A 13,097-nucleotide genomic window follows, 5' to 3' on the forward strand; every position below is an offset into this window, starting at 1 on the left:
TGGGTGGGGTCACAGAAAATGCTGGTGTAACCCAGCAGATCAGGCAGCCTCGGGCTCTGTCAAGCGTTATGCTAACCTCTACGTTATCGTGCCGCCAATTTGACACAAGTTCCCCGTGAATTTATCTCCTCTTTGGGAAATGGAGAGAAAGAACAAAAAGTGTCGAAACAGAGAAAAAAAATGTTTTGGAACTAATCCTGTGTGAAGGCGGGACGCTGAGGTCTGGGCGGAGTGGAGCTTCCTGCTCTCCCCGCCCTTCTCCGGGTGTCCTGTCCCGGCCAGTGCTGTTGGGATCCGGGAACAGATGCGCTTTCCGCCGCTATGGGACAGGCGTCTCTCCTTCTGCTGTGCTGTCTTGTAACCACTGCCCGTCCTCGGGATGTGTCGGCGGAGGGAGTCGCTTCTCGCCCGGAAGAATTCGCCCCGCTGTCCGTACAGTGGGAACAAGAGGCCGGGGAAGAAGGAGCCGGTCGCTGCCGCTTGTACCCTACAGGTGGGAGTGCCCGGGGGCCGGTGGGACGGGAGAAAGGAAGTACCAATGTGCGAGAGTTGGTGTTGGGGGCTCCTGGTTTCCTGAGGGGGTGGGTAATTGATAGGGGAGGGGGGTCATGAGGTCCAGAGGGGTTGGGGAGAGGTCCCGAGGGCCAGTCGTGGCTGGTGCGAATAGTGGAGTCACCCCGAGGACCAGAGGGGACTGTGACTGAGGCACAGAATTGTCTTCGAACAAGGACCAAACCTTCTCTATCTCTCATCTCCCCTTTTCTCTGTGCCCTTTCACCTCTCACCTAACCGATCTGTTAGGAGGGTCCAATTTCCCGGAATCTTCCCATCCGTTCTCCCAGTGATCCTGTTAACCCCTGAGTGAAGTTGCGGGACCTGGGAGCTGTGCGGTGGCCGCGTCAGTAACGCGTTGGGGCGCCGTCACGACAGGTGGCGACGCCGGAATCAGGTTTAATATCTCGGGCGCATGTCGTGAAATTTGTTGTTTTGTGGTATCAGTACAATGCAATACATGATAATAAAAACTATAAATTAAAATAAAAGTATATTAAAACATAAATAATTAGTGCAAAAAGAGAAGAAAAAATAGTGAGATGATGTATGTCTTCAGGCTCCTGTACCTGCTCCTTGACGGAACACTCTTTATCGACTACAGATCTGCAGTTAATACTATGGTCGCCTCAAAAGTAATCAACACACATCAAAGTTGCTGGTGAACACAGCAGGCCAGGCAGCATCTCTAGGAAGAGGTACAGTCGACGTTTCAGGCTGAGACCCTTCGTCAGGACTCGGCCTGAAACGTCGACTGTACCTCTCCCTAGAGATGCTGCCTGGCCTGCTGTGTTCACCAGCAACTGTGACGTGTGTTGCTTGAATTTCCAGCATCTGCAGAATTCCTGTTGTTTGCGTTTTCAAAAGTAATCAATAAGCTTCAATACCTCCTTGTGCAATTGGATCCTCGATTTCCTCACATGTAGACCCCAGTCAGTTCGGATTGGCAACAATATCTCCACAATCTTCATCAGCACAGGTGCAACACAGGGTGATGTGCTTAGCCCTGCTCTACTCTCCCTACACTTACGACTGTGAGACTAAGCAAAGCTTCAATGCCATTTTCAAGTTTGTTGATGACACCAGTGTCTTTGGCCCAATCAGAGGTGGTGACGAATCAGCATGTGGGAGGGAGATTGAAAATCTGGCCGTGCGGTACCACAACAACCACCTCTCGCTCAATGTCAGCAAGACCAAGGGGCTGACCATTGACTTCAGGAGGAGGAAGCCAGAGGTCCATGAGCCAGTCCTTACCGGAGGATCAGTGGTAGAGAGGGTCGGCAGCTTTAAATTCCTCGGTGCTAATGTTTCAGAGGATCTGTCCTGGGCCCAGCACGCAAGTGCAGTTATGAAGAAAGCATGGCAACACCTCTATTTCCAGAGGAGTTTGTGAAGAGTCAGCATATGTAAAACTTTGACAAATGTCTGTAGATGTCTGGTGGAAAGTATATTGACTGTCTGCATCACAGCCCAGTCCATCACAGGTAAGGTCCTCCCCACTACTGACCACTACAAGGAGCACTGTCGCAGGAGAGCAGCATCCATTATCAGGGATTCCACCACCCAAGTCCTGGTCTCTTCTCGCTATTGCCATTATAAGCAAGGTACAGGAGCATCAGGTTCAGGAACAGTTATTACCCCTCAACCATCAGACTCTTGAACCCGAGGGGTTAGCTTATCTTGCTCCATCACAGAACTATTCTCACACCTATGGACTCACTTTCAATCTCTTCATCTCATGTTCTACATTTGTGTTTTTTATTTATTTGTTATTATTATTTTCTTTCGTATTTGCACATTTTGTGTTTTGCATATTGGCTATCCGCTCTGTTGGATGTGGTCTTGGATTTACTGTGAATGCTCGCAAGAAAAGGGATCTCAGGGTTGTATATGGTGACATGTGTACTTTGATAATAAATTTTCTTGGAACTGTGGGCTCCTCCTTGATGGTGGTAATGAGAAGAGGTCATGTCCTAGGTGATGGGTGTCCTTAATGACGACGCCACACCGTCTTTGTGAGGAGTTGCCTTTTTAAGGTGCCCTCAATGCTGGGAGGCCAGTGCCCATGATGCAGCTGGCTGGTGGTGATGCAACCCATGATATATCTGTCAAGTGTCTTTGGTGACACACCAGTTCTCCTGTGCCGCCGTATATGTCATTAATGCACTGGGGGTGGTCATATCAGAGGGTAACTGGTCATATCTGTCACTACCCCAGCCACTGCCTCCCTCCTCTGCCTGTTGACCTCTCACTTTATGGAGCCCTGAATGGGTTGTATCAGTAGTGAGGTCTTTCTGACGAAGGTATTAGAGCCAACAGCAGTCATAATTGTTCCATGGTTGCCTTAAAAGGGGGCATCAATCATTAAGGACCCTCATCACCCAGAACATGCCCTCTTCTCATCGCTACCATCAAGGAGCCCGAAGACACACACTCAACGTTTTAGGAACAGCTCCCACCTTCAGATTTCTGAACGGACAATAAATCTACGAACTTCACCTCACTAATTTGTCTTTTTGTACGACTTATTTAATTTTGTTCATTTGTATATTTCTTATTGTAAGTTGTAGTTTTTTTTTACAAATTATTATGTATTGCAATTTACTGCTGCCATAAAACAACATATCTCATGACATATGCTAGTGATATTAAATCTGATTCTGATGGAATCCACCGATATACCTGATATTCGTGGAGAGCCCAAGCAGTGTGACAGCTTTGTGTTTTCAGTGCAGGGAGAGGAAGTAATACAGCAGGAACTGAATTGTCCCCCAGTGCAGTTGCCAATCCTGTCACTTTGCCCTCTGTCATGTCTCCTCCCCTCCCAACTTTCCATTGGCAAACCTGCCCACAGAAATGGATGAACATAGAACCTTACAACACGAAATTAACCCTTCAGCCCTCAATGTTGTGCTGAACTTTTAACCTACTCTAAGGTCAATTCAATCCTTCTCTCCCACACAGGCCTCCATTTTTCTGTTATCCATGTGCCTTTTAAGAGTTTCTTAGATGTCCCTAATGTATCTGTCTCTACCACCACCCCGGTGGCGTGTTCCACACACCCACCACTCTCTGTGCAAAGGATTTACCTCTGACATCCCCCTTATACTTTCCTCCAATCACCTTAAAATTATGCCCCATCATATTAGCCATTTCCACCCTGTAATGCAGTCAGCCATATCTACCCCGGACATCTCCCTTCTTCCCTCTCCCATCGGGCAGAAAATATACAAGCCTGAAAGCACCTACCAGCAGGCTCAGAGAAAGCTTCTACCCCACTGTGGCAAGACTATTCCCTTATATCATAAGATGGACTCTTGACCTCACAATCTACCTCGTTGTGACCTTGTACATTATTGTCTACCTGCACTGCACTCTCTCTGTAACTGTGACACTTTATTCTGCATTCTGTTATCGTTTTACCTTGTTCTACCTCAATGCACCGTGTAATGATCTGATCTGTGTGAACAGAATGCAAGATAAATTTTCACTGAACTTCAGTACATGGGATAAATAATAAACCAATATACAATTTACATAGAAAATTAGATTTATCAGTATTAGATTTAATGGCTATGCTAATGGAGGGAGGGATTCTTGAGGATCCCCAGCACCCATCCCGCAATCTCTTTGATTGTCAGGAAGGAGGTACAGGAGCATCAGGACTAGGACTATCAGACTGGGTAACAGCTTCTTCCCTCAGGCTGTGAGACTGATGAATACACTGCCACCACTGAGGTCTCATCACCAGGACAGCGAGCTGTTTACTGTTTACCTGTGCTGTGCACTACATGCATTTTTAATTGTATTTTATTAATTTATTGATGGTAATATTTTGTTTTATGTGCTGTGTGTGGTATATGTTTTGTGGGTGCACTGCAGAAGAATGTTTTTTGTTTGGTTGGACAGTCAATAAACTTGAAATTGAAGTCCTCAGGGATTAGGGAGAGTGATTGACAGTCAGTGAGCAAGCATCACATCCATGACAGTTCAAAGTAAATCGGTCGGGGATTTAAGCCATTTGGTATTGGTGAGGGGTTTCTTTCCCACAGTGAGTTGCTTTCCAAGTCATAAACGATAGAAGTGTACTTAAACGTGGCTATTCGGCCCAACTCATCCATGCTGGTTATTGGACATCCTCCATATTAATCTGATCACCAGCATACCAACGACTGCAGATACTAAGATTAGCTTTATTTATCACTGTACATCGAAACATACAGTGAAATGAGTTATTTGCCTCAATGACCAACATGCTCCGAGGATGTGGTGGGACAGCCATGTTTCCCGTGCCAACGAGCACGTTCACAACACACTAACCCTCACCCATACGTCTCTGGACTGTGGGAGGAAACCGGATTACCTGGAGAAAACCCACACGATCACAGGATATAACTTTTTTATTGTAACTTATGGTTTTTTTTATTATTATGTTTTGGGAAGTACTGCTGCTGCAGACAACATATTTCAGAATCAGAATTGGGTTTAATATCACTGACACGTTGTGAAATTTGTAAATTTTACAACAGCAGTACATGGTAAATAAATATAGAAAAAAACTGAATTGCAATAATTTGTCTATTAAATAGTTAATATAAGTAGTGCAAAAACAAAACAAAGTAGTGAGGTCATGTTCATGGGTTCAATGTCCATTTAGGAATCGGATGGCAGAGGGGAAGAAGCTGTTCCTGAATCACTGAGTGTGTGCCTTCAAGCTTCTGTACCTCCTCCCTGATGGTAGCAATGAGAACAAGACATGACTTGGGTGATGGGGGTCCTTAATAATGGATGCTTCCTTCCTAAGACACCACTCCTTGAAGATGTCTTGGATACCCATGATGGAGCTGACTAATTTTACAAGTTTCTGTAACTTTGGTCCTGTGCAGTAGCACCCCCACCCCCAGACCAGACAGTGATGCAGCCTGTCAGAATGCTCTCTGTGGTACATTTTTAGAAGTTTTCAAGTGTTTTAGTTGACAAACCAAATATCCTCCTACTGAAGTATAGCTGCTGTCTTGTCTTCTTTATAGCTGCATCAATATGTTATGTCCAGGTTAGGTCCTCAGAGATACTGACACTTAAGAACTTGAAATTGCTCGCTATCTCCACTTCTGATCTGTCTGTGAGGATTGGTTCATGTTCCCTTGTCTTACCCTTTCTTTAGTCCACAATAAGCTCTTCGTTTTATTTTCTCTTCCGGGGCGCCATTCATGGATGACCCAAAACGGCAGCCCTCGTTGAAAACATATTTCATGACATATACCAGTGATATTAAACCTGATTCTGATGGAGTCCACCAACATTTCTGATATTTGTGGAGAGGCCAACCAGTGTGACAGCTTTGTGTTTTCAGTGAGAGCGAGGGGGTAATACAACAGGAGCCCCATTGCAGTTGCCTTTTCTGTCACTTTGCCCTCTGTCTTTTCCCCTCGCCTGGCCAGACTTTCCATTGACAAACCTGCCCACAGGAATGGATAAACACAGAAAAGTGCAGCACAGAACATATATCCTTACAGGATGGGTCAGGAATGAAACTGTGATCTGACAGCTGTGCTCTGATGGCGTTACACTACTGCTAAGCTGCTATGTTGCCCTTTTCCTTTCCAATTCTGATGAAGGGTCTTGGTCTGCAACATCAGCTGATTAATCCCCTCCACAGATGCTACCTGCCCTGCTGAGTTCCTCCAGCATTTTGTGTGTGTTGCTCAAGATCTCTAGCATCTGAAGAATCTCTTGTGTGAAACTACACAATGGCAGACAAGGGCAGTCAGAACTGCCCAATGCATCACTGGCACCAGCCAACTCACCATCAAGGACACGTATACAGAAAGATGCCAGAAAAGGCCTGGTAACATCATGAAGGATCTCTCCCACCCTGCTCATAGATTGCTTGTCCCACTCCCATCAGGGAGGAGGCTACGTACCATCTATGCCAGGACCACCAGACTCAAAAAGAGTTACTTTCCCCAATCAGTAAGGCTGTTCATCCATTAACCCACCTCTCCACACCCCAACCACCACTACTTTATCATTTCCTGTCAGAGTCACCTTATCTACAGACACTTCTGTGCCTAGTGTTACTTTATGGGCATACAAATAGTCTATGTATAGAAGCTATCTCACGTATTTATATTTATTGTGTTTTTATTATTTAATTCTTTATCTTATTGTGTTTTTCTTGTGCTACATCGGATCCAGAGTAACAATTATTTTGTTTTCCTGTACACTTGTGTTCTGGAAATGACATTAAACAATCTGGAATTGATTAGACTTCTGTTAGGATTCACAATCAACCTGCATTACTCTCTTCCTTATCTGGAAGCTGAAGGAGACTCCGTAAGCCAGCCAGCCTCTATATTTAGCTCCTTCACTTCATATCCTGGAGCTTGGTGACATTTCTGATCTTAACCTTCTCCATCATTTCCTGCCTTTTATTGCAGACTGTGACTGCCAAAATGCAAACTTTAATCACGTTCCTGGCCTCCTGCACATCCCTGAATCCAATCACCTCCGTCAGCACGGCCTTCAGTTGGCAGCGTGCTAACTTCCAGAATTCTCTCAGTCTTCTCTCAGATCAATCTATCTCCGATAAGTGACAGGCTCTCCAGCCCATCTTACATTTGATTTTTAAGCACCTGTCTGATGTGTTGATAGGGTGACAAAGAAGGCATATGGTATGTTGCCTCATTAGTCAGGGAATTCAGTTCAAAAGCCACGAGGTAACGTTGCAGCTTTATAAAACTCTGGTTAGACCACACTTGGAATATTGTGTTCAGTTCTGGTCACTCATTCTTTTTACATTATATGTCAATGATTTGGATGACAGATTTATGGTTTTGTTGCAAAGTTTGCATACGATATGAAGCTAGAAAAAGGGGCAGGTAGTTTTGAGGAAGTAGAGAGTCTACAGAAGGACTTAGACAGATTAGGAGAATAGGCAAAGAAGTGGCAGATGGAATACAGTGTTGGGAAGTGTATGGCCATACACTTTGCTAGAAGAAGGGAAAAGGTTGACTATTTTCTAAATGGAGAGAAAATATAAAAATCTGAGGTGCAAAGGGCCTTGGGAGTCTTTGCGCATGATTCTCCAAAAGTTAATTTGCAGGTTGAATCTGTGGTGAGGAAGGAAAATGCAAGGTTAGCATTCATTTCAAGAGGGTGAGAATATAAAAGCAAGGATGTAATGTTGAGACTTCATAAAGCAGTGGCGAGGCCTCACTTGGAATATTGTAACAGTTTTGGGCCCTTATCTAAGAAAGGATATGCTGAAACTAGAGAGGATTTAAAGGAGGCTCACGAAGATGATTCCAGGATTAATGGCTTGTCATATGAAGAGCATTTGGTAGTGGATGTGGAGGATGTTTCCTATGGTGGGAGTGTCTAAGACCAGAGAACTCAGAATAAAGGTATGTCCTTTTAGAACAGAGATGAAGAGGAATTTCTTCAGCCAGAAAGTGTGAATCTATGGAATTATTTGCACAGGCAGCTGAGGAGGCCAAGCCTTTATGTATATTTAAGGCAGAGGGTGATAGATTCTCGATTAGTCAGGGTATAAGAGAAACGGGAGGAGATTGGGGCTGAGAGGAGAAATGGTGGAGCAGACTCGATGGGCTCAACGGCCGACCTAATTCTACTCCTATATCTTATGGTCTTATTTTAGGAAGGACGTGGAAGGTTAGAGAGGGTGCAGAGGAGATTTACCTGGCTATTGCCTGATTTGGAGAGCATGTCTTATAAGGATAGGTTGAGCGAGTGACAGGTGTGTGGAACGCGCTGCCATAGATAATGGTAGAGGCAGATACATTAGGGACATTTAAGAGACTCTCAGATAGGCACATGGATGATAGAAACACACACAACACGCTGGAGGGACTCAGCAGGTCGGGCAGCATCCGTGGAAATGAACAGTCAACGTTTCGGGCCAAGACCCTTTGTCAGGACCCTTTGGCCCGTCCGACCTGCTGAGTTCCTCCAGCGTGTTGGGTGTGTTGCTTTGAACCCAGCATCTGCAGAGTATTTTGTGTTTACGATATGGATGATAGAAAAATAGAGGGCTATGTTGGGGGGAAGGGTTAGATTGATCTTAAGAGTAGGTTAAAAGGTCGGCACAACATTGTGGGCTGAAGGGCCTGTACTGTGCTGTAATGTTCTACGTTCCATTCTTAGACTAGATTTGCTGCACTAACTGAGGGGGTGGTGGAACCAGAGACTCTCACAGCACTTAAGAAACATTTTGGAGTGCACTTAAATTCAATTTCAAGTTGAAGTTTAGTTTTATCTGATTGTTCGTTTATACAACCAAATGAAACAACATCACCACGGTGTACCCACACATGGGACACAAACAGTATTACCACAAATAAGTTGATTAAATATAATTCAAAATGCATGTGAACTGCACAGCCCAGGTAAACAGTAAACAGCTCGCTGTCCTAGTGACGAGACCTCAGTGGTGACAGGGTATTCATTAGTCTCACAGCCTGGGTGAAGAAGCTGTTACCCAGTCTGACAATCCTAGTCCTGATGCTCCTGTACCTCTTTCCTGACGGTAGTGGGTCAGAGAGATTGTGGGATGGGTGGTAGGGATTCTCAACAAGGAATAGAGTGTATTAGACTCGGTGTTTAAGGCACAAGGATATTGATAAACTGAATGCAAAACTAGAGATTAGCTTTAATTGTTACATGTACATCGAAACATACAGTGAAATGTGCAATTTGTGTCAACAACCAACACAGTCTGAGGACGTGCCTGGGTGTTGCTGCATTTCTGGTGCCAATGTAGAATGCTCACAACTAACTAACCTTAACCCATATGTCCTTGGAACCAGAGCACCCAGAGGAAACACTCTGCCACCCTCAGCTCCGGATCCAGCTCGGACGGAGGTTCCGACCCTCTCCGGACCAGGACCGCTCTTACTGTTGCTGGGTCCTACCGCTCGTCTGAGTCCCCCACTACCCTCTTTCCTCCCCGCGGCTCCCAACCTTCCCCTACCCCTCATCACCCCTCCATTCTTCTGATCCCCCATCCTCCCCTCACCCTGCTCTCCCTGAATATCCCAACCCCCCTCTCCCTCCTGAGATCTCCCACTCTTCACCCTCCTCCGACCTCAGCCCCAACCCTTGCTGTGTCTTCACCATCCCTGCTGACCTTCCCCTCTCTGAGGCAGAAGGTTCTGTCCTTAGCAAGGGCCTCACTTTTGTCCCCCTCCGTCCACACCTCAGTGAGTTCCGTGCCCGCCATGACGCTGAACTCTTCTTCTCTCGCCTACGTCTCCGAGCCTACTTCTTTGGCAAGGATTCCCCTCTCCCTACTGATGACCCCTTCTCCTGTCTTGGACCCTCCTCCTCCTCCTGGACACCCCACCCGGGCCTTCTACCTGCACTCGATCTCTTCATCTCCAATTGTCGCCGAGACATCAATCATCTCAACTTCACCACTCCTCTCTCCTGTTCCAACCTCACTCCCTCTGAACGCACTGCCCTCCACTCTCTCCGCACTAATCCCATCCTCACCATCAAACCTGCTGACGAAGGTGGTGTTGTAGTAGTCTGGCGGACGGACCTCTACCTCACTGAGGCCAAACGGCAGCTCTCTGACACCTCCTCTTACTTACCCCTGGAACAGGAATCCACCAAAAAACATCAAACCATTGTCTCCCGCACCATCACCACCCTTATCAACTCCGGAGACCTTCCATCCTCAGCTGCTAAACTCATAATTCCCACACCCCGTACCGCTGGGTTTTACCTCCTCTCAAAGATAGACAAGCCTGACTGTCCCGGTAGACCCATAGTTTCTGCCTGCTCCTGTCCCACCGAACTTGTATCTGCCTACCTAGACTCCATTTTGTCACCCATAGTTCAGTCCCTCCCCACCTACATCCGGGATACATCCCATGCCCTCCACCTCTTCAATAACTTCCAGTTCCCCGGTCCCAACCGCTTCATTTTCACTATGGATGTCCAATCCTTATACACCTCCATTCCCCATCAAGAAGGCCTCAAAGCCCTCCGCTACTTCCTGGATAATAGACCTCACCAGTTCCCCACCACCACTACCCTCCTCCAGTTGGCGGAACTGGTTCTCACACTCAATAATTTCTCTTTTGGCTCTTCCCACTTTCTTCAGACCAAGGGTGTAGCTATGGGCATTCGCATGGGACCCAGCTACGCCTGCCTCTTCGTTGGTTATGTGGAACAGTCTGTGCTCCAAACCTATTCTGGTACTGCTCCCCAACTTTTCCTTCGGTACATTGACGACTACATTGGTGCTGCTTCCTGCACCCATGCTGAGCTCGTCAATTTCATCGGCTTTACTTCAAACTTCCACCCAGCCCTCAAATTCACTTGGTCTATCTCGGAAACTTCTCTCCCCTTTCTCGATCTCTCGGTCTCCATCTCTGGAGACAGACTATCCACTGACATCTTCTACAAGCCCACTGACTCTCATAACTACCTCGACTATACCTCTATCCACCCCGCTACATGCAAAAATTCCATTTCCTAATCCCAGTTCCTCCATCTCTGCCGCATCTGCTCCCAGGATGAGGTTTTCCGTTCCAGGACATCTCAAATGTCCTCTTTCTTTAAGGATCATGGTTTCCCTTCTGCTGTCATCAATGATGTCCTCACCCGCATCTCCTCCATTTCCCACACTTTGACCCTCACCCCAGCCTCCCGTCACAACAGGGACAGAGTTCCCCTTGTCCTCACCTACCACCCCACTAGCCTCCAGATCCAGCACATTATCCTCCGCAACTTCTGCCACCTTCAACAGGACCCCACCACTAAGCACATCTTTCCCTCTCCACCCCTCTCCACTTTCTGCAAGGATTGTTCCCTCTGCGACTCCCTTATCCGCACGTCCATCCCCATGAATCTCCCACCTGGCACTTATCCCTGTAAGCGCAAGTGCTACACCTGTCCCTACACCTCCTCTCTTGCCACCATTCAGGGCCCCAAACAGTCCTTCCAAGTGAGACAACACTTCACGTGAGTCTGCTGTGGTCATCTATTGCATCCGGTGCGGCCTCCTCTACATCGGTGAAACCCGACGCAGATTGGGGGACCGCTTCATCGAGCACCTCCGCTCCATCCGCCAAAACAGACCGGATCTCCCAGTAGCCACCCACTTCAACTCTGCTTCCCATTCCCATTCAGATAAGTTCATACACGGCCTCCTCTACTGCCATGATGAGGCTAAACTCAGGTTGGAGAAGCAACACCTCATATATTGTCTAGGTAGTCTCCAGCCCCTTGGTATGAACACTGAATTCTCCAACTTCCGGTAATTCCCTCCCCCTCCCTTCCTCTATCCCTATTTCACTCTGCTCCCTCCCCCAGCTGCCTATCACCTCCCTCATGGTTCTGCCTCCTTCTACTACCCATTGTGTTTCCCCTATTCCTTCTTCACCTTTCCTGCCTTTCACCTCCCTGCCTCCCCTCCCCCACCCCGTTATCTTTCCCCTTACTGGTTTTTCACCTGGAACCTACCAGCCTTCTCCTTCCCACCCTCCCCCCACCTTCTTTATAGGGCCTCTGCCCCTTCCCTCTACAGTCCTGACAAAAGGTTCTGGCCCGAAACGTTGACTGATCGTTTCCATGGATGCTGCCCGGCCTGCTGAGTTCCCCCAGCGTGTTGTGAGGGAAACACACTGTGTCAAAAGTAGAACTGAAAACTCCACACAGACAAGATTGAACCTGGGTCTTCAGAGCTGTGAGACGTAGAATATAGAACACAGCACAGTACAGGCCCTTCGGCCCACAATGCTGAGCCAAGATCAATCTAACCTTTTCCTCCCATGAAGTCCTTAAACTTTTTAAAAAATCATCCATGTGCTTATCTAAGAGGCTCTGAAATGTCCTTAATATATGCGTTCTGCCACCAAACCTGGCAACGGATTACACGCACCCATCTCTCTCTGTGTAAATAAAAACCTACCTCTGACATCACCCCTATACTTTCCTCTAATCACCTTAAAGTTATGCCCCCTCATATTCATAATTTCCACCCGGTTTAAAGAATCTGGCTATCCACGCCTCTTGTCATCTTGTCCACCTCTATCAAGTCACCTCTCATTCCCCTTCTCTCCAAAGAGAAAAGCCCGAGCTCACTCAATAGACATGCTCTCTATTCCAGGCAGCATCCTAGTAAATCTTCTCTGCACCCTCTCTGACGTTTCCACATCCTTCCTATAATGAGACGACCTGAACTGAACATAATATTCCAGGTGAAGGCAAACCAGGGTTTTTTAGAGCTGCAACATTACCTCTCGAACTCAATCCCTTGTCTAATGAAGGCCAACACACCGTACACCTTCTTAACCACCCTGTCAACTTGTACAGCAACTTTGAGGGATATATGGATGTGGACCCCAAGATGCCCGTTTCTCCGCAGTGCAAATAATCCTGCCACTAACCCTGTATTCTGCCTTCAAAATTGACCTTCCAAAGTGAATCATTTCACTTTACCAGATTGAACACCATCTGCCACATCTCAGCCCAGCTCTGCATCCTATCAATGTTCTGTTGTAAACTACAACAAC

General features: G+C 46.8%; 1 protein-coding gene across 1 annotated transcript in view; it reads left to right on the forward strand.

Moving 5' to 3' along the window:
- Window positions 1–257: 257 nt before the first annotated feature.
- pcdh12 (protocadherin 12) overlaps window positions 258–13,097 on the forward strand; it is a 36,277-nt gene continuing 23,437 nt past the window's right edge. The window contains exon 1 of the mRNA XM_072264118.1: window positions 258–493. Within this exon, the coding sequence (XP_072120219.1) occupies window positions 322–493 (172 nt within the window). The 5' untranslated portion in view covers window positions 258–321. The remainder of the gene's footprint in view (window positions 494–13,097) is intronic.

The sequence above is a fragment of the Mobula birostris genome, chromosome 7, assembly GCF_030028105.1.
Source record: "Mobula birostris isolate sMobBir1 chromosome 7, sMobBir1.hap1, whole genome shotgun sequence".
In the NCBI taxonomy this organism is placed as follows: Eukaryota; Metazoa; Chordata; class Chondrichthyes; order Myliobatiformes; family Myliobatidae; genus Mobula; species Mobula birostris.